Source organism: Lissotriton vulgaris, chromosome 2_1 (assembly GCF_964263255.1).
Source record: "Lissotriton vulgaris chromosome 2_1, aLisVul1.2, whole genome shotgun sequence".
NCBI classification, from domain to species: Eukaryota; Metazoa; Chordata; class Amphibia; order Caudata; family Salamandridae; genus Lissotriton; species Lissotriton vulgaris.
The window spans coordinates 337,385,428-337,408,809 of record NC_141687.1 but is presented as its reverse complement, the minus strand read 5'-3'; the positions used below and the strand labels follow the sequence as shown (position 1 = coordinate 337,408,809).

The 23,382-nt window shown below is 45.0% G+C and overlaps 1 protein-coding gene across 4 annotated transcripts in view; it reads left to right on the top strand.

The window, feature by feature from the left end:
* Positions 1-23,382, top strand: part of SSH2 (slingshot protein phosphatase 2) — a 710,072-nt gene that overhangs the window by 544,689 nt on the left and 142,001 nt on the right. Inside the window, exon 1 of one of the 4 annotated variants that reach the window (XM_086955084.1) lies at positions 12,717-13,251. The exons of the other annotated variants lie outside the window; for them this stretch is intronic. Within the exon in view, the coding sequence (XP_086811210.1) occupies positions 13,142-13,251 (110 nt within the window). The 5' untranslated portion in view covers positions 12,717-13,141. Of the gene's footprint in view, positions 1-12,716; positions 13,252-23,382 lie in introns of those variants that run through there. 4 annotated transcript variants of the gene reach the window in all.

Here is a 23,382-nt window from a genome sequence, read left to right as displayed (position 1 = left end):
CCGCCACATCCAACACTTCCACCACCACCGCATCCACCACCGCATCCACATCCACCACATCCACCACATCCACTACCACATCCACCACCACATCCACCACCACTTTTACCACCACCGCATCCACCACCACGCATCCACCAACACCACATCCACTGCATCCACCACCACCACCCCACCACCACATCCACCATCACCTCCACATCCACCATGACATCCACCACCACATCCACCACCACATCCACCACATCCACATCCACCGCATCCACCACCACCACATCCACAGCCACCACCACATCCACCACCACATCCACCACCACATCTAACATGTCCACCACCACTTCCACCACCACCACATCCACCACCGCATCCACCACCACCACATTCACCACCGCATCCACCGCCACCACATCCACCACATCCACCACCGCATCCACCACCACCACATACACCACCACATCCACCACCACCACATACACCACCACACACACCACCACATCCACCACCACATCCACCAACACTTTAACCACACCCACCACCACCACATCCACCAAACCCACCACCACTACATCCACCACCCCATCCACCACCACCACCCCATCCACCACCACTGCATCCACCATCACCACCGCATCCACCACCACCACATCCAACACCACCTGCACATCTACCATGACATCCACCGCCACATCCACCATCACATCCACCACATCCACATCCACCGCATCCACCACCACCGCATCCACCACCACCACATCCACCACCACCACATCCACCGCATCCACCACCACATCCACCATCATCACCACCTCCACATCCACCATGACATCCACCTCCACATCCACCACCACATCCACATACACCGCATCCACCACCACCACATCCACCGCATCCACATCCACCGCATCCACCACCACCACATCCACCACCACATCCACCACCACATCCACCACCACATCCACCACCACATCCAACACCACATCCAACACCACATCCAACACTTCCACCACCACCACACCCACCACCACATCCACCACCACATCCAACACCACATCCAACACATCCACTACCACATCCAACACATCCACCACCACATCCACCACATCCATCACCACATCCATCACCACATCCACCACCACATCCACCACCACATCCACCACCACCACATCCACCACCACCACCCCCACCAACATAACATCCACCACCGCCGCATCCACCACCACCACATCCACCACCACATCCACCACCACATTCACCACCACTTTCACCACACCCACCACCACCACATCCACCACACCCAGCACCACTACATCCACCACCCCATCCACCACCACCACCCCATCCACCACCACCAACACCCCATCCACCACCACCACTGCATCCACCACCACCACTGCATCCACCACCACCACCACATCCACTGCATCCACCGTCACCACATCCACCACCACATCCACCATCACCTCCACATCCACCATGACATCCACCGCCGCATCCACCACCACATCCACCACATCCACCACCACATCCACCACCACCACTTTCAACACATCCACCACCACCACATCTAACACGTCCACCACCACTTCCACCTCCACTACATCCACCACGGCATCCACCACCACCGCATCCACCACCACCACATCCACCAACACTTTAACCACACCCACCACCTCCACCACACCCACCACCACTACATCCACCACCCCATCCACCACCACCCCATCCACCACCACATCCACCATCACCACCACATCCACCACCACATACAGCATCACCTCCACATCCACCATGACATCCACCGCCACATCCACCACCACCACATCCACCACCACTTTCACCACATCCACCACCACCACATCCACCACCACATCTAACACATCCACCACCACTTCCACCACCACCGCATCCACCACCACCACCACATCCACCACCGTATCCACCACATCCACCACCACCACTGCATCCACCAACACCACATCCACCACCACACCCACCACCACCACATCCACCACCACATCCAACACATCCACCACCACTTGCACCACCACTGCATCCACCACCACATCCACCACCACCACCGCATCCACCACCACCGCATCCACCAACACCACATCCACCAACACCACATCCACCACCACCACCACATCCACCACCGCATCCACCACCACCATATCCCCCAGATCCACCACCACCACATCTATGTGTGTGTGTATGTGTGTGTGTGTTTAGGTGCAAAAGCAATGTTCTTGGATTTTCATCACAATAAAATACACTGAACATAATCTTCACAAAAGTTATTTACAAACGTTTACGGTATTGCCATTATAAATTACAATAACTTTTATTTAAGTATTAATTATTTACAAAATTAAAAGCCATTGTAATTTGTAATATCAATACATCTTAGTCACGTAAATAACACACATTGCATTACAAATGCTATAGGTGTCACATTTGCCAAAGTTAAAACTATTGACATTGTAACTGACAAAGCTATTCATGTTGCTATTTTCAAAACCAACACATAAATAAAAAAAGTGTCCTTTACAATATCAATCGCTCAAACTTTCCTAATACGAGACCTATTGCATTTCCAATGCTTGTTTATATTGCAGAAAATCTCTATAGCCATCATCCTGCAGACGTTTTTAGTAAAATTCGATAAAATACACTGCTGTAATGTTTGCTATGAATATTAAAGTTAGTAGGATTCAAGTGTAAGGTGGCTTCCCCGAAGTGCTCATAACTTCGATGAGTCTGTATTTTAAAGAACTTTTGTGATCACAAGCTTAGCGTGTCTTTTTATAAGGAATAAATGAGACCAAGAAATCGAAGTTTTTGGGAGAACAGTCATCAAGATTAGAGGGACTGCCCTTCCAAGTTACTGCAAACCAGGCCTTTACGTATGCACAGCCCTACCTACACGGATGCAGGATTTCAGAACTTCAGACCTGACACTGTGCTGAAACCCCTGGTGGTCTTTGCCCAGCAACAGCTTAGTTCATTTTGAGGATGCAAGGAACATGAAGGTTGCATGAATTTATCAGTGTTGCTCCAGAATTTCTAGGGCACAAGCAAGGCTCGGATAAATTACTGATCCTGGGACTTTTAACTGTGTGTCTGGTACAATAAATAGTGCGAAAGTTGAAGTATGTCAAGTCATTCTAACACATGTACAGCAAACATCCATCAGTGAGCGTGTCTACTCATTCTTGGACAACTGGAGGGAAAAATACAGCCTCGCACACATATAGAGTATGATAGAGCAGCATGGACTTGACTGGCTTATAAGGGACAGCTGAGCAGATGAAAGGTTCTAATGTAGTTGTTATGATGAAACTAAATTCTGGACAAAGTACATCAAGGTCCATTAGTGGTACCCCGGTTGGTTGTGATGAATCCGATGTAAACGTTTTGTATTGATCTGGATACTGTGCATCAGTATGCATGGTATAGGGATCAGTGAGCTTTTTGGACCAGACCAAGCTGCTTAAAAGTTGAGCACGGTTCTGTAGGAAGCCAATGGAGGGATTAGTGGGTAAGTTGGCATATTGTGCTTTCTTTATTCCCACCGTAAATCAGCTGTGATTGGTCTTAGCATGGCAGGCCTACCTGTTTACTCAGGGATAGGGTTTTTAGCATTTGCCTTTTGGTTACGTGTAAAGGATGCGTCTTTGTTGGGCGAGCTGAGATTGATCACACTCAATGGCGTTTATGCATTTGGAACTGAAAGGTTGGCGCATGAACAGAAAACCATTTTGAGCTGGGTCCCACCAAAGAGGCCCTGGAGAAGGGGTAGGTCTGTAATAAAGAGAATCATGTTTTATTAACCATTCAATAGTAAGACAATGTCTTACACCAATCTTTGGATGTGTGCCAATTTGAAATCTAATGGATATTTTTAAAAGCTGATGAAGTTGAACTCAATTTGTATGAATTAAACATCTGTGAGACATCTTTCCCATACTCTGCCATTATAACCCGTTTGAATGTCCGTGTAAAATATTATGGATACTGAAATAGTTTGATTTTTCTCGTGCATGGTGGACGTGCTCCTGTTTGAACTTTCTGGCTGATCAGTTGTTTCAGGTCCCGGAGAGAGCCGAGCACTACTATTTTCCATTCTGAGCTTAGTTCTGTTGCGCCAGTTCCCTACAACAGTGCTGCTTTTCTGTTGCTCTCACAGTCACGTTCAGGACACGGCTCTGCACAGTTGTAGACAGTGATGTTGGGGCTATGTTACGTTTTGTTATCTGGCCTTTTCTAAATTTAAGCTGTCTCCAGTAAGAGTCTTCCTAGTGTGAAAGCTCCCTTGTAATCTGAGTAATCAGCATTATGGATCATATGTATTAATACAATTAAAGACTTTTATAAGAACACCTGTAAGATTACTGAAAACTCACCGATGTCTCACATCGAACAGGTGAGTGAGGTTGCCATCTTTGATTAATTTGTGAGGTCCCCTGGCAGTTGTGGTAGGAGTCACCTCCAACCGTGGTCAGTGGATCCAAAGGCAGTGCATTGCATGACCCCTGTGCCTTCTGTGATGATAGGGTGGAGCTGATATGAAACATCACTATTGTACATACAGCGCAGAGCATTGCAGACAGCCAATCCTTCAAAGAATTGTTATCAGTGATTGCAGAGCATTATAAGTATCAGGGAATGGTAAAGTGCAGTAATGAAAATGGTTGAACTACTCTTGTGTTCCTGTTAAGAGGGGCAGTTATCAGGAGGAGCAATAACTGTTCTGGATAAGGTTAGTCCTTGTATATTACTACACAGGTAACCTGAAAAACAACGGAGGGTACCTACAGTAATTACCCATAGTTACTAGAAGCAGTCCAAATCTGCAGAGAAATATATATGCAGAAATCAGTGTAAGAATTTTAACATTCTTACAGGATAAGGAAGTAAAATCTGTGGCGACGACATAGAAAAGTCTTATTAACGTTTTTAAGACCATGCCAACATGAAAGAGCAACATGAAAGAGCAAGCATGTGACCTTCATTCACTTACTGCATTTATGTTTAACATTCCTGAATGTGCATAAAATAAGTTAATTGACATATGTAAGAACTTTAAGCCCCTTGTGAATATTTCTCTATCACGTATCTGTTCAGCCACAATTTTGGAGTCTTTGCATCAAGGTTTCTATATCCGTCAAACAACTTATCTCCCTCTTTGCACCTAAACACACACCTTTCACTAGCCTTTTTGTGTCCTGAGGCCAGGCATCTGCACTACACTATTTCCCAGGTATCTCTGTGCATGTCTGTACACTGACCAGTGCGCACATCCTAGGCGCATTCAGTTATGGAGCATAGGATACACTACATAACTAAATTGGGCTTGGCAGCTTCTGGTCTATACCCAGGGCCACTGGAATTATGTGATTGCGCAGCTGTGGCGATTGTCGCACAATTATAGATTTGCCTACTACTCCATCATCTGCCGCATAATCTGAAGATTTTAACAGAAAAAAAATTCTAACTAAAACGGTAAAAAGTTACTAAAAATGCAGAACACTTGTTGCTGCACACTAGAAAGCCATTTGCAAAGCTGGACTGGTCACCTTTTTGTTGCTTATTGCTGTAGTTGTGTATTAAAATTGTACTAATGAGGTGCAACCAGTGCCCAGACAGTGTAACCAAGTTTAACAAGCATTTGCAATGCAATAGGTCTCGTATTAGGAAAGTTTGAGCTATTGGTATTGTAAATGACACATTTTTTATTTATGTTTTGTTTTTGAAAATAGCGAAATTAATAGCTTTGTCATTTACAATGCCAATAGTTATAACTTTCGCAAATGTGACACCTATGGCATTTGTAATGCAATATATGTTCTATTTACGTGAATTACATGTATTGATATTACAAATAACAATGGTTTTTAATTTTTAAAAATAATTAATACTTAAATAAAAGTTATTGTACTTTATAATGACAATAGCTTAAACTTTGTAAATAACATTTGTGAAGATTATGTTCAGTGTATTTTATTGTGACGAAAATCCAAGAACAGAAGTGAAATATTAACATCTTTTTGTTACATTTGTAATAAAGCTTGAAACATTGAGATAACATATTTGAACCAGTTGTTGTTGAATGGTTGCACAGATTGATGCTGTGGTGGAGCTCAGTGATGTTGTGGTGGCACTGAGTGATGCTGTGGTGGTGCTGAGTGATGCTGTATGCTATGCTGTTTTGTTTTGCTATCCTATGTTTTGTTTTGTTATGCTATGCTATGCTGTCCTATGCTTTGATTTGTTATGCTATGCTGTTTTGTTATGCTATGCTATGTTTTGTTATGCTATGCTATGTTTTGCTATGCTATGCTATGTTTTGCTATGCTATGTTTTGCTATGCTATGCTATGTTTTGCTATGCTATGCTTTGCTATGCTATGTTTTGCTATGCTATGCTATGTTTTGTTATGCCATGCTTTGTTATGCTATATTTTGCTCTGCTAAGCTTTGTTATGCTATGTTTTGTTATGCTATGCTATGTTTTGTTATGCAATGGTATGCTATGTTTTGTTGTGTTGGTATGCTATGTCGTGTTTTGCTATGCTATTATAAGTTTTGTTATGTTTTGTTAAGCCATGCTATGTTTTGTTGTGTTTTGTTAAGCTAAGCTGTTTTGTTATGCTATGTTTTGCTATCCTATGCTTTGTTTTGCTATCCTATGCTTTGTTTTGTTATGCTATGCTATGTTTATTTTTGCTATCCTATGCTTTGTTTTGTTATGCAATGCTATGTTTTATTGTGTTTTGTTGTGCTATGTTTTGTTGTGTTTTGCTAGGCTATGCTTTGTTTTGCTATGCTATGTTTTGTTATGCTATGTTTTGCTCTGCTATGCTATGTTTTGCTCTGCTATGCTTTGTTATGCTTTGTTATGCTATGCTATGTTTTGTTGCGTTTTATTATGCTATGCTTTGTTTTGCTATGCTATGTTTTGTTATGCTATGCTATGCTATGTTTTGCTTTGTTTGGTATGCTATGCTGTGTTTTGCTATGCCATGATATGTTTTGTTAAGCCATGCTATGTTTTGTTGTGTTTTGTTAAGCTATGCTGTTTTGTTGTGTTTTGTTATGCTATGTGTTGTTGTGTTTTGTTATGCTATGTGTTGTTGTGTTTTGTTATGCTATGTTGTGTTTTGTTATGCTATGTTTTGTTATGTTATGCTATGTTTTGTCATGCTATGCTATGTTTTGTTTTGCTATCCTATGCTTTGTTTTGTTATGCTATGCTTTGTTTTGTTATGCTATGCTATGTTTTGTTGTGTTTTGTTATGCTATGCTATGTTTTGTTGTGTTTTGCTAGGCTATGCTTTGTTATGCGATGTTTTGTTATGCTATGCTATGTTTTGCTATGCTATGCTATGTTTTGCTATGCTATGCTTCGTTATGCGATGCTATGTTTTGTTATGCTATGCTAGGTTTTTATCTGCTATTCTTTGTTATGGTATGCTAAGTTTTGTTATGCTAGGTTTTGTTATGTTGTAGTATGCTATGCTTTGTTTTTTATGCTATGTTTTGTTATGCTATGCTTTGTTATGCTATGTTTTGTTATGCTATGCTAAACTTTGTTTTGTTATGCTATGCTATGTTGTGTTTTGTTATGCTATGCTATGCTTTGTTGTGGTTTGTTATGCTATGCCATGCTATGCTATGTTTTGTTATGTATGCTATGTTTTGGTGTGTTTTGTTATGCAATGGTTTGTTGTGTTTTGCTATGTTTTGTTATGCTATGTTTTGTTATGCTATGGTTTGTTATGCTATGGTTTGTTATGCTATGGTTTGTTATGCTATGGTTTGTTGTGTTTTGCTATGTTTTGTTATGCTATTCTTTGTTATACTATGCTATGCTTTGCTATGCTTTGTTGTGTTTTGCTATGCTAGGTTTTGTTTTGTTATGCTATGCTTTGTTTTCCTATCCTATCCTATGCTTTGTTTTGTTATGCTATGCTATGTTTTGTTATGCTATGCGGGTGAGTGAGTGAGTGAGTGAGTGAGGGTGGGTGGGTGAGGGTGAGAGGGTGAAGGGGTGTGTATCCTATGCTTTTTTTGTTATGCTATGTTTTGTTATGCTATGCTGGTGAGGGTGTATGAGGGTGGGTGAGGGCGGAGGGTGAGGGCGAGGGTGTGATGGTGTGTGAGGGTGAGAGGGTTGGGAGGAGGGGAGGAGAAATGCGACACAGCGGGCAGGGGAGGGGGAGGAGTGGGGGGAGCGGCGATGAGGGTTTGAAGCAGCAGGGGCCTTTGAAGTGAAGCTAAGCTTCACTTCAAAAGCACGAAGGTACAGATTGGGCAGAACATAAATGCTCTACAAATATACAGGCTAGGTTCAACATGAAAAGAGGCCGTACCTCAACACGTACTGATGACACGGTCTGAGGATACTATTTAGGGCTAAAGCAATGCACAAATGTTTAAAGACAGGTGGGAGAGTGCGCAGTGGGATGTCTAGGTTAAATTGTGGCACGTTATATACAATATAGGCAACTATTAAGCTTACAACGTCTGTAAAATTGTATTAATTTTCTTTCTAAAGGGGATTCTTCAGTAGATTTGTAAATACAAAATAAGGGGACATATAAGAACACGGTTAAATTCAGAAAGGTTTAATAGACGAAATGAAGCAACTGCGCTTTGGGCTGCACACAGCAGTGACAAATAATTAAACAAGACGGAGGGCATTGCTGTGGGAAGGGGGGAGGAGAAATGCGACACGGCGGGCTGGGGAGGGGGCGGAGTGGGGAGAGCGGCGATGAGGGTGTGAAGCAGCAGGGGCCTTTAAAGTGAAGCTAAGCTTCACTTCAAAGGTGTGGGAGGAGTGCGGCTGAGGGAACAGTTGGGTAAAGTCTGTTTAAGACCTAAAAAGGACTGGATATGCTACTAGGGCATTGAACTGGGAAACTGGAGAGCGCTGAAAATTCTCAGCATGCAAAGCACTGTGGCAATATAAAACATAATGGGTTGCTCATATATTAAAAGAGACAGACATTCTAATTAAAAAAATCCTTTTGAAAGCGCCTTTATATATTATAATATGTATATTTTATGCGACATAACTTTTGGGATTCGCAAAATACTTTGTTAAATACACTGACAAGAAGCAGGACTTTGATCGGCGCTGGGTTGTGTGGTGGAGTGGAAGGGGGTTTGGGAAGATCAAACCGTTCCCCTGGGAAAATCTGACGCAGCAGCTACACACTTTAGACCGGATGTTTCGATTAAGGGCTGGTCTGCGTTTCTTATGAAGAAGAGTCTGGACTGGTGCACCTTTGCCGCCGGTGGCTCACATGAAAGGATCGGATGTTAGCTAAATGAATGCTGTCTGTATATTATGGATCATTACAGATTTGTGTCCAAATTTAGTCCAGGTGGCACAAATGTGCCCTCGCGAACTTCCAGGATGTCTTCTTCAGCAGGCGGATGCCTCGGCTTGAAGGGCACAGTCGGTCCCCGGCGGCGGTTGTTTTGATGGGGTCTGTGGACTTAGCACCTATTCCCCTAGCAGCGGGGAGACCACGCTCTGCCATAGACTGGTAGTAGTGTGAGGGTTATCCTGGAATGAAATACAAAGGGACTGGAATGCAACACCTTAGCCGGCGAGACAAGGATGGTAAAAGCACTTGGAAAGCGGCAGCAGGAGGGCGAGACAGAACTGCAAACACTTGCACTTCTGTGAATTGCAAAAACTCAAATCAGCGCCGAAGCAGACTGGCAGGGGGGTGTTGAGACCGAAAAGAGACAACACAAATGGGTGCGGGTGGAAGGGGAAATGAGCACAAGCCCTCATAAGGAGTGCATAAGCACAATTAACCCCTTGCATGCTGATGACGGCCCCCATCGGTGCGCAAAATCGCGGCAGCATTCAAGGGGTTAAAGTAGCTCTAAAAAGTGGAGCAGTGAATGTACACAAATACTTGGCCCATGTTCTAGGGGAGGGCCAAACTCAAGAAGAGGCACAGTGCATACATGCCATGACACAGTGGAGCGAACGATATGAGCGCAATGTTGAAGCAAACAAATAGTAAGCCTATGGGTAGGCTGTAACCACCAACTGTAACCAGCATGCCTCAAAGACACTGTGCATGTGCTGTATTTTTGACACCTAAAAAGAGACCTGTTACAGAGACCTGAGAAACAAGGGAAAGTCTAGAAAAACTCTAATAACTAGAAATCAGGTATAGGGAAGTTTCTTTTTACTTAAAGCATACATGGAGAAAAGAGGGCCCGTGTTAGGAAGGAAAGTAAAACCTACATAAAACAAGTGAAGTGAAGAGGAGCTGAGATATTGGACAAGCAACATAAATAAGAAACCTAAACAAGTCACAGCATCATATTCACATAGGAAGTGCCGTTAATCGATCTCTGAGCGGGGTGGGGAGACATAAAACAGGCATTGGCGGCCGCAAAAAAACGGCCGCGAAATGAAAGCGCGGACTTTACCTGAAGTTGTCAGAGCGCAGCACTCAGAAACGCAAAAGAAGCTCTCGGCATTGCAGGGGGCGGGGCAGCCGAACCCTTTGAAGTAGCCAGGCAGAAAAAAAAAGCATTTAGGACGGCCTGCGGCTGTGAATAAGTGACAGCGGGGGCGGGGAGAGAGGAACAGATGGCTGTGAAGGGAGAAAGGCTGCTGGCAGGGGGAAGGCTTGTGCACGAGGAGCTTGTCACGTGATTCGCTTCTCGTGAACTGTTGTAAATCCGGATTGTAAAAAGTCAGCTTTGTGGATGGACGGCATTAGGTCTCTCTACGAGACCTAAAAAGGAAGAAATGATGAAGGCATACTATTAAAAATTGTCACATTATGCTGCATAATTTGCCCTTTCTTGCCGCATAATTTACTAAATCTGCTGCATAATATGACCCTGTCCTGCTGCATAATTCCAGTGCCCCTGGCTATACCATCCCTTTAACCGTTGATTTTTTTCAATGGATATATATATATATATATATATATATATATATATGTACACATAAACACATATACAGGCATGCAAAGCCTATACCCATATTGATGTACACAAGCATATGCACAAAACAACAGTTACGTATCCAGATACACATATTCATGTAACATTGCCATGTACATAAGAGATTTTTTGTAATATATAGAGATGGATACAAATACACACATGCTTATGCATTCACACATACATAAATATAACTCTATATTATACAAAGTATAGATTGATGTACACACACATACATACACATTACACTGTCTACATGCATAGACATATATAAATGTGTAAGGTGTGTGTAGATTTATATGTCTGTATATATATCTATTTATAGATATATATAGACACACACTGGTCTATACATAACAAATGTATTTTTTTTGTTTATTTGTTTTTAATGTCTTGTTCATACTGTTGCTGTAGATTGGTGTGTTGTGAGTATTTTGATCATGCAGAGAAGAGACAGCTTGTGACTAGGCTTCTGAAGCTGAGATAGTTCTCAGAAGATCTTATTTTTTGGGGGTAACAAATTCGGCAGTTTAGCTTCTTTTACAGGAAAAGATGTTGCACCTGTGTGTTTTTTTCTTGCATGTTGAAATTTTGCAACAGAGTCTAGAGCGTAGGTCTCTTGTTGGATTGATCTTCCTGATGAAAAGCGGTCCTTTGCCATGTATTGCCTGTGGGTGATTGAAAATAACTTGTAAGAGGATCTTTGGGTAACTGGTCACCAGTGGAGGCATTCATGGTAAGGGAGAGATGAGCTTCTGGTTTTACATGTGGTCTGGCGGCACAGTTCTGAACTATTATGTAGGTCTTAAGCATAATCTAGTTTCAAGAGGACATGAGAGATTGTTGCTTGGACGTTTAGGGTGAATACTAGGTGTGGTAGGATGAGTTGCAGCTTTGTCTAGATAAGAATAGTTGATCTGGATAGCTTAATCCACTTGGGCAGTCATGGTCTGCTTTGAGTCCATGGTAATGCCATGGTTTTCAAGTGAGTTGCCCGTTTGTCTCCATCACTTTTGCACTGTCTCAGGATCCTATGCACGGTACACCAGTTCTGTGTATTTAATATACATACAAGATGGGTGCTGTATCTACAAACATACAAAATACCACTAGTCAGGAAAAAAATCAATAAAAAGTAGAGACCAGTTATAATGAAAAATTGCGTCCATATGTGATCTGCTGCTCCAGCCTTTTTCACAGGATTACAAGTTCGAGAAAAAAACCCGGACAGGAGCAAAACATCACGCAGGGACCTGGGAAACTTGGCAGCTAGCTATGATTGGTGCATTTTCAGAGCATTGAAACTTCCCTGGCCCAAATACAGTTGTGACTTAAAGGCACAGAGCAATATAAAATCCTATATTAAGCCTCCTATTTTGATTTCTCAGTGCAGTTTAATTATAATTTGAGTGTTGCACGACAGACCGCTTTGTTACCTCACGAGTCCTTGGATGAAGAAACCCTCTTAAGGGTCTTTCTGCATAACCTACGTGACAGCCTAGCTGCCAACTAGCAAACATAGTGCCCCTGCATTTACAGATGGTAGGCGCTGCGTGACGACACAAGGCAGCTTGCGCTCTGTTGATACCGTTGTCTGCACCAGCTGATGGGAGTCCTCTTCCTCGAAGACCGCATGGTGGCTGCGCATGCGCATCTCGTCGAGCCAAGGGTGAGAAAGGCAAAAGTGGGCGGTGCCTGTGCATTGTGGGCGGGGATTCGCTGAGCCCAAGCGGTGCAGATCCGAGACAAGTCGAGCTCGGACTTGAGACAGTCAACTGCACTGACAAGCCCGGGCGGGCACAGGAGAACAGCCCGGCCGGGAGCACGCAGGCAGCGGCCGGGAATAAAGCCGGAGCTGCCCGGCACGGGTGGCAGACACTCCGGGCCCGCAACACTAAGGGACCTTGGAGTGTTGGGGGTCTGTCCCGCTACAGGACCTTGTGATCTGGACTGTAAACCCACTGGGGCCTCATGGGAAGCTGACAGCACCCACTCACCGACCCGGCCAGCCAGACACCGGGATCCAGTGCCAAGCCCCCGGCTGCCGGCTTCATGGCTTCCGCCCTTCCGTAGCGTCGGACCCCGCGCCTGGAATGGGTCGCCCTTCTCTGGGCTTCGCGGTCTGAAGAGGCCGCAGCCCCCCGCCCGAGCTCCAGATGACCCTGGGTGCTCTCTGCGGCCGCAGCCTGTGCGCCTGCTGCGGGCATAAGATGATCCCCTACTTTTCCGAGAATGCCGTCATCTCCCAGAATGCCATCAACCAACTGTGAGTACCCTAATATCGAGCTATTGCCCCCAACTGGGTTAACTTACACAGACTCCGGATATAATGGGTTGCGAACACTAAATATGTGCCACCAATAGTTCCAGTCCCCGCCAGCTTTCTTTCTCCTGATCTTACCGATCCAGACTGCCATTGCCCACCACAAGTCCCTACGGGACTCCTAGAGCCCGGGTGCATATATATATATATATATCACTTTGGGTGCATCTTTGTGCCCACTCGAGTAGGGTGCTCCTCTCATCCCTTCTTTAGCACCACTGGCGTGAAATGCCAGAGGTCGCATGGTTTCCTTCTTACTTTCTTCTTTTGGTTTGCTGTTAATGCCGGAACTCATTGTGTCTGGAGTTCACTTGTTTCCTCCTTGTGTGATTCATCCCAGTTTGTGACGACATTGTTGGTGCCTGCGCCGTGTTGTTTGTAATCTGTCCTTTTAATTGCAGCGATGTCCGATATTCAGCAGCATTACTTAGATACTCTTTTTATAGGGGGCTGATTTCCTGTGCGCAAGCTTGGTTTTTGCGATAAAGTTTTGTTCTCTTCACGCATCCATGCACTTCTCTTATGTTAAAATAGCTTTCATTAGCTATTCCACAACCTTTAAATGCAATATAAATAGAAGCTATCTTTATTGCTGGTGGGAGCGCATAATTTGGTGGACTTTGGCTTAGTGTGGTTTGTAAGTGTTGCTGCTGTTCAATTGTAGCAGAAGTTAACTGAAGCATGCGCTGCTTTGTTATCGCAGATGGGAGCTGCTGTGATAAGCCGCACGTGGGTTGGGTGACCGGGGACATAATGAATTTAACAGGGTCTATTGTGTGTCCTGAGGCATTCACTGTCCGGGACTGCCGCTGAGGGGTCCTTCGTTTGTCATCTGGCGCACGAGGGCATTGCTTGGCCGGATTTTCTACTGACTCTGCTCCGGTCCTACCGGCGTGTCGGGAAATCTCCCTCGGCCAGATCATCTTTGAGTAGTATGTCGGGAGTGGTGGTGCTGCTTCACGTCCCTAACAGGCGCCCCTCTGCCTGCAGACCCACTCCCAAGCACTGGTTCACACAGGGTGCCTTGGGCGCCTCACAGCACGGCGGCCAGGAATAGCAGCCGGCCGAGGGACAGAGCTCGATTTGACATGCAGAGGGTGGCGGAGGTCTGCAGGTACATTTAAAGTCTGTGCATGTCATGGCTAGTGAATGGTAGGTTGGGCAGACTGCGTCAGGGTTGTCCTTTAGACAAACGAACCCCTTTTCGAAAACCAAATTGAACTTATTGGGGTTCCCTCGTGCACTTGTTGCCAGTGAACATCTGGACCAGCCATGTATTGGGGCACATTGGTTGAAGGGATATTGTGCTTCGCGGCAGTGCAATGGTAAGGGATTTCTGGACCTCCATCCATATCCACGCTCAAACGACATTCTGAGGGTGTGGATCTTACGTTAAATAACCACGGCCTAAGTTGGGGCCATGTTCAATTAAATTAATAAAACTTGTCAATCATTTGTGGTGGTGTTAAGTAGGCGCTTTCAGGTGTAGGCTAGGGCGGTGTGGTCTCTGCCCTGGAAGGTGAGCTGCTCTGTGAATCTGACAGGAAGGTTGATCCAATTATTGCACCCGGGTGTCATCGGTCCCCACCTTCATTAAAAGCACAACAATATTTATCTATGCAGATTGTATAGCTAAATAGGTCCGTTCCAAATCGGATTAATGCACAGAGTATCGATGAAACATCTGCGCGCCCTTCAACAATGTATGTATCTCTGCATTAAGACTCCTAACTGAAACCTGCACCGACTCCTGGGCCCTGCTTCAGCCTAACTGAGGCGCGTCCCCGCTTCAGCCTAACTGAGGCGCGACCGTGCAAAGACTCCTGGCCCCGCTTCAGCCTAACGGAGGCGCGTCCCTGCACCGACTCATGGCCCCGCTTCAGCCTAACGGAGGCGCGTCCCTGCACCGACTCCTGGCCCCGCTTCAGCCTAACGGAGGCGCGTCCCTGCACCGACTCCTGGCCCCGCTTCAGCCTAACGGAGGCGCGTCCCTGCACCGACTCCTGGCCCCGCTTCAGCCTAACCGAGACGTGTCTCTGCACCGGCTCCTGGGCCCCGCTTCAGCCTAACAGAGGCGCGTCCCTGCACCGACTCCTGGGGGATGCTGCTGCCTGACTGAGACGTGTCTCTGCGCTGACTCCTGGCCCGCTTCATCTTAACTTAGAAGTGTCCCTGCACTGACTCCTGAGCCCGCTTCTGCCTCACTGAGACGTGTCCCTGCACCGACTCCTGGGCCCCGCTTCAGCTTAACTTAGAAGTCTGCCAGCACTGACTCCTGGGCCCGCTTCTGCCTGACTGAGACGTGTCGCTGCACCGACTCCTGGGCCCCGCTATAGCCTGAGACGTGTCCCTGCACTGACTCCTGGTCCCCACTTCAGCCTGAGACGTGTCCCTGCACTGACTCCTGGTCCCCACTTCAGCCTGAGACGTGTCCCTGCACTGACTCCTGGTCCCCACTTCAGCCTGAGACGTGTCCCTGCACTGACTCCTGGCACGCTTCAGCCTGACTGAGACGTGTCCCTGCACTGACTCCTGGTCCCCACTTCAGCCTGAGACGTGTCCCTGCACTGACTCCTGGTCCCCACTTCAGCCTGAGACGTGTCCCTGCACTGACTCCTGGCACGCTTCAGCCTGACTGAGACGTGTCCCTGCACTGACTCCTGGTCCCCGCTTCAGCCTGAGATGTGTCGCTGCACTGACTCCTGGCCCGCTTCAGCCTGACTGAGACGTGTCCCTGCACTGACTCCTGGTCCCCGCTTCAGCCTGAGATGTGTCGCTGCACTGACTCCTGGCCCGCTTCAGCTTGACTGAGACGTGTCCCTGCACTGACTCCTGGGCCCGCTTCAGCCTGACTGAGGCGTGTCCTTGCACTGATTCCTGGGCCCGCTTCAGCCTGAGATGTGTCGCTGCACTGACTCCTGGCCCGCTTCAGCCTGACTGAGACGTGTCCCTGCACTGACTCCTGGTCCCCGCTTCAGCCTGAGACGTGTCCTTGCACTGACTCCTGGGCCCGCTTCAGCCTGACTGAGACGTGTCCTTGCACTGACTCCTGGCCCCTGCTTCAGCCTGACTGAGACGTGTCCTTGCACTGACTCCTGGGCCCGCTTCAGCCTGACTGATCGGTCTTGGGATCATGCGGAGTTCGGGCTTCTGAGCCTTGACGCTGGTATCAGGAGAGTGTCCGGGAACAGAGGAGCCTCTTGTTCTCTGTAGTTGGCAGCAGAACAGCTTTATGTACATCCCCTCTATCTGTTTTACGGAAAACACTGACTAGTTGAAACTCTGGGTGTGGGCAGTCCAGCGGCTCTGTGGAGAGAAGAATATCTGGATTCTAGGAACCTAAGCTGTTTCAATCACTGCCTATTCAGCTGCCAACATAAATGGCTCGGAGGAGTGCTGGGAAGCGAGGTATCATATCTCCCAGGCGTTGACTCTTTTTATTATTTTATCCTCCCTTCCATTAGGCGTGGGCTCGGTGTGCCTCCTGAATCCCTCTGTTCTCCAGTCCCACATGCCTGCGACTGATGCTCTTGTCTTGGGCCTGTGTTCGCCACTCCGATCATGCCGGCCTACACGAATTTCGTCACTGCTGCTCTTCAGTGCACTCACTCTTCCCTCGGACCCCCGTGTTAATAGCACCAGGTTCTTCCGGTTTGCAAAGCACCCTTTCAAACATCTGGGGCTTCTTCCTTCACCTCTCTTCAGCTCGAAGCGAGTCCACTGCACTCTCCTCCCTCTGTCCTCAGGGCAGCCACCCCAGAGTGTGTGTATGTGAGTGCATGTGTATATATGTGTGCGTGTGTATATGTGTGTGAATATGTATCTGGGTATATGTGTATATATATTAGTGTGTGTGTGTTTATTTGCTTGTTAATTAAAACCAAACAGTTAAAACATACGCTCATTAATGCTTATGATAAAATTTAAACAATAAGATAATTAACCAGATGTATTTTTTCTCACAGGGTGGCATTTAAAACATTTGTGGGTACAAAGCCTTTAAAAATCGCTTGTCTCCTCCGCCTCCCAGAATTGTAGAGGTCGACTTTCCACGCCCCAAAGTATCTTCACTACTGCCTGTTAGCTCATACCCAGTTCCTCCCCTGTGTTTACGACTGATGTGTGGCTATGCCAGTGGTATTCTAGGAGCTTGGTGTAGTTAGAATATGCATCAAGGATTAATGTAAAGTTACGCAAGTTGTATTTCACAACAACTTTGTGGTGTCTGCAAGGCCCATGTATTCATGCTGTTTAGGCCTTCTTGAGTAGTGCATGGGTACTTGGAAACATTTACACAGGGACCGAAAAGTTTGGTCTGTGGTGTGACCAAGGGTGGCGGGGAGGGAGGAAGTGTAAGGTGGACGTAGGGGAAGCAAAGCATACACACCCAGTGCCTGAACTGCACAATGTGAAACCAGAAAACCTGAGATTAAGCCCAGCTTCACCACTTAACCAAATAGTATGATCCTAGATATTTGTTTGTCACTTTCCTTCCTTTTCTTTATTATCACATATTGGATGACCTCAAAAAACATTGTATTGTATTGTAATTGCATTTATAAAGCGCTGTTTCTGGCAGCGAGTAGCACGCTACTCCGGAACCCATAAAGGATTAGTGTTGAATTAGTATAGTGAAATATGGAAGTAATTTGAGCGGTAGATAGGTTAGTCCGTTATTTGTATTCAGAAGGATAACAGAGGGATCGAGGGAAAAAGGTTTGCATTTATATTGTGCTCTGATGGGGTGTTGAAGCACTTTTTTCGGCGAGTAGCACGCTACTCCGGAACCCATAAAGGATTAGTGTTGAATTAGTATAGTGAAATATGAAAGTAATTTGAGCGGTGGATAGGTTAGTCCGTTATTTGTATTCAGAAGGATAGCGGAGGGATAGAGGGAAAAAGGTTTGCATTTATATTGTGCTCTGATGGGGGTGTTGAAGCACTTTTTTCGGCGAGTAGCACGCTACTCCGGAACCCATAAAGGATTAGTGGTGAATTAGTATAGTGAAATATGAAAGTAATTTGAGTGGTGGATATTAGTCAGTAATTTGGATTGAGAAGGACAGTGGAGGGATAGAAGAGGGAAAAAGGTGTGCATTTATATAGTGCTTTTTTCCCCTGATGGGGTGTTGAAGCACTTTTTTTGGCAAGTAGCACGCTACTCTGGATACTCCGAAACCCATAAGGATTAGTGGTGACATTGGAATGTGCACTTTACAAAACCTTTTCTATTTGATTTGATAAACTATAATAATGTCCATGTATAATAGCAACCCATGCCATCCAAAGAGTACACACAAGTGACTTGCTTCTTAGTTCGCTATTGACATTGATGTCCGCTCCCCACCCCTCCCCCAACAACAATGTGTTTACATTTCTCTTTGAAACTTGCCATGTAAAAAATGCTTCTCAGTGCACTAATATGATCTGCTCTACTAAGGTGAAACACTTCTGCATGATAATGAAATACACATTTTGAATTTTGAAGTGACAATCTAATTTTTACACGTTAGTTGTAACATGTTTTCAAAAATGAAGGTGTTTCTAAAGTTAAGTGGTGCAAGATGCCTTCTTTTCTTCTTTCTCATTACTTCAGTTAATGTATAAATAGATCTTCTCCGAGTAGGCTGTGAACTACTGGTAGCTCTCCAGCTCCCTGGGAGTAGCCCTCCTGTGTGTAGCCCAGACTTCTACTAAATTAGGAACTTTTGCTTATTTGACCTAATAGAAGTATGCCAAAATAAGTGTTTCAAGGCTAAAATGTGTGTTTTAAGAACTCATAATTTCAAAAAATATTTAAACCTGATATCAATCTGTTGAATCATACAGCATTGGAGATTTATTATTAATCTTTTATCTTGGTGCCAGTAGCATTGCAGCTATGTCTGTTATGTATTACCCACGTAAAGGCATTTCAGATTGACAAAGATATTTTTGCAATTCTACTCTGAGATGATCACTGCTGCTAATCTGGCATAGGTTGGCTACTAACGTAATCTTGTCTGATGTGGTCACTATTAACACTAATAGTAGTATTCGCTCAGGATGATTTCATTTGAACATCACATCACTAGGTCCTTATACTCCAACGGCTGTAGACCCCTGGTATAAACAAATGTTTTCCCATTGAATTAGCATCTTTCTCGTTGTTAGTGCTGAGTCAAGCAAACCGCAGCTCAGTGCTGCTGTTGACCAGGGGGCCACGTGTAAAGTTAGGAGGGCCTCAAGTACACCCCCCCCCCACCCAGCTGTAATTTGAGTGTCACTAACCAGTGGTTTATGTTGTCGGTCGCTCACCCGTGTTTTTATTGCGCAAGTCAGTGTACGTTGCCCCTCCCATTGCTGAAGACTTGTGGTCCCTGGCTGGACTCGGTGCCCCATCTATTCTACATCTCCTCTCCTCTCCTCTCCAGATGCTTGCATTGGTCCTCCCGAGCTGCGGCACAAGGGACACGCCGTGGCAGTGCGCCCAATCAGCGCACTGCTTGCACTGGAGAACAAAGTGCCCCCAGCTCAAGAGGAGCTGCTTGTCTGCCCAAGATCAAGGAATCATCACTTATAATTATGTTCGAGGCCTGGCATCGGCTCGTAGCGCAAACAAAGGGCCTGTTGTCAAACACGGCTCTCTACAGAGCTTGTTATATTTCTGCTATTTGTCTGCTTCAGTAGCCCGTCTTGGCTGTTCCTCCTTGTCCCGGAGGAGTGCTGCTATAATCAAGGGGCATGTGATCTACAGAGTCTTGCCAAATTCCCTCCACTGCCACCCGCATAAAAGTGCATTTTTGTGCCCTTCTTTAAGAATTGCCATGTTGTACACAATGGCTTTGCAGCAAATGTCTATTAATGATATCTAAAAAATAAAAATAGCCTTGCCTGAAACATGTTTTACTAAGTGGTCTCTCCGAGAAATGGCCTTTAATTTGCATTGTACTTAGGCAAAATCGTATTTTTGTACATTTGATTTTGAAAGCAAAGAATCGATCTTGCTTTCTTCCTTCTGCATATATTTGCATCTGGAATAGGAATATCCTTGGAGCATTATAAGTAGTCCCAGATTGTAAATATTGCAAACATTAATATTTTAGTACTGGAACTGTTAGTAATACGAGCTGGGCTCACTTCCTTACCTTGGATCACCCATCAAGATTGTGATAACGTTGCATTAACAAATGCTGTGTACTAGATTGAAGAACTGTTACACGTGGATACAAATCTTGGCTTAGTGGAGTCCTCTTTCACAGATCCAAATAGTGTGGTCTTATAAACTGGCAGCCAAAGGGCTGATGCTGCAGGGGGATGTCCCGACTTGCTGTGGGGCTAAAAATAAACATGAAAACATGGTGTTCTTGAACACAAACATTATATAATGTAGGTCAGGTGTTAGAAATCATAGACCCCTGCTTGATACACAAGAGTATTATGATAGACCTTAATGCCCCTTTTAATTGCGAAGGCACCTAGGTGTCGAGGGTGCTTTCATCTGTTTAAATACTATCATTTTGTTTGGCCTTCCCTTTCATCAAAACAATGATTTCTTGCAGTTTTCCCCAGATTTCCTGACGTGCCTTTTTTTTTCTTTATGTGTAAAAATTAAATAGGCTCTCATTTCGAATGCAGGTGGCATTACCCGTGATTACAGCGAACACGTACCCACACCACGTGAATTTCACATTTCTGCTAATTTAAAATAAAATTGGCTGACAGCACCTAGCGAAAGAGAAACATTGACATTAGTTGTGCGCACAATGCAGACGAACCATATTGTAGAGGGCAAATATCACATGTGAGGATTCCTTCTAACACTCACTGGTTAATATATGCTAGTATCTAACCTCGTTTAAGAGATGGTGTAGCGTCAGAGTATGAAAAGTTAGCTTCCCAGGAAGACAGGCCTGTAAAGCACTGTTATGGGTAATGCCCTCTGCAGGCTGCTATGGCGTTGTTGCATGTGCACTACTCTACTCCAGCCCTCCCATTCCGAGGTGCTCGGCCTGTTGGGCAGTAGCTAAATTCTGGCCCAGCCATTGTTGCCCTGCTAGCTTGCCTTTTGGGCTGTAGCTAAATTCTGGCCCAGCCATTGTTGCCCTGCTAGCTTGCCTTTTGGGCTGTAGCTAAATTCTGGTCCAGCCATCGTTCTCCTGCTAGCGTTCATGTCGCAAGCCATGGCCTTGGGTCTAACGCTTGTTTGTCTTTAGCCTCGGGTGCCTGTATCTAGGTAACACGCGGTGAGTATTCATTGTCTTTTGTCATGTCATCTACTTAGTGTGAGACTGTTACCTGAGAAAGAGACCTGCACAAACAAAACAACTTTTGCTGCCATAGGAGATGGGAAGATGCAAGCTGGAGCCTTCTACTCCACCTGGTATCAACGGCAACAGCTTTCTGTAGGGTTCATCTGTGCTGTGCCAGCCAGTGATACCCCTGGGTAGCAGTCCAGTTCTACCTTATCATGCAGCCTGTGCCCTGCAATGTTAAGTGTCTACAGTGTGAATACTTCTCGTGCCCTCCTAAGCAGCTCTGATGCGCTCCACTGGGCAGAGGGGAGATGGCACTGGTGGGCATTGAGGCCTACATCGCCATGCATACTTGGAGATCTGGGCTCTTACGTTACTATTTTACACTGGCACCAAAGCCAAACATTGGATTTACACTGGCACTTCTAGGACATTCAGTGCAGCGCTAGAAAACCAACTTTATCAGATTGCGTAGCCCATTTAGACGGTATGTCCAGTTTAAAACTTGTTGACTATGAAACAAAGATACTGAGTCTTACAGCTTGCTTCCCCAGTTGCACACATTGGTTGAACCTGGATAAATACATTTAATGTTACAAGCCACTGTTCCGTCACAGCCAAATGTAGCTGTGTCACACAGGCTGAACACACCCTGTAGTATTTGGTGCTACATTTTAATAAAAACAACCCAGACAATATGTATGTATTGAGTCTTTTTAAATTGGTGTTTGTGTCTACATGTTGCTTCTTAACACCATTTTGTAAAGCTAATGTCAGGCTTCATGCCAGTTCTATTAAATTGTAGGAACTATCTACCTCTATGAACTGAGAGAGCATTGGAGAGCATCTGTGTTCTACTATCTGGTATGCAGAGTACTTGATCTGAGTTGGAGCGTTGAGACTATAGTGCCTTCTTTCCTATTTGGGGTAGTATGGTTGAGCAGTTGAGGCTTGGTTCATCTCAGGCATGGATAGCTATTTGCCTGTTTTATTTATGTGGGTCACTGGAATTACTCATGGATTACTTGTGGACTTGTGATATTTCTTTTGTCAATATACATCATTAGTTGATTGTTTGCGATCATCACAAATTCGTCAAAGAAATACATTTTGGTCTAAAATTGGAATTTAAGAGTGGCATTTCCTGACATTTTGTAAGTCATTACATGCAGATGTACATTTTTATACAAAGAGAAATGCTCTCATTGAATCACAGTAGCAGCAATAAATAGAAACTCTGCCATCCTTGTTTGTGAATAATCGGCTTGGTTTGAGGGAAAAAGATGTGGTATCTTAATATCGTTTGGACTCTGCGATCCTTTCATAAAATATATTAATGAACTACATTAAGGTATGGAGGCTATTAATTTTGGTGAAGTCCATTTGGCGGATGTTAAATTGTTACACGGTTGGTGAATACTGAAGATAAATAATTAGCTTCAGAGACACCAATGACCTTGAACCATTTCATTGTTGGGATTATTTTGTTTGTCCTCTGTTAAAAATAAGTTTGTTTTATTTTCATTTTTTTTGCAAGCTTCATGTAAGACTTCTAATTGATATTGCTGTGCCCCATTAGGTTTTGTTGAGATGTCATGTGATTTATGATACACATGACAAGGATATAGAGGATTGTTGTTGGTGAATTCTAATGACGTGTGCATTTGCTTTTCATTCTCTAAAATTGTAAACCTATTTAATTTGATTTTCCTAGGTTTGATAAAGACACTTTGATTTAGGTCTATGCACTGCGTCACCGTTGTAATGAAAATCTGAGGGTGGAAATCTGCAAGTCTTGCGTTTCAAGCCCAGTCTTCTTCAGACACTTTGATTTGTCTGG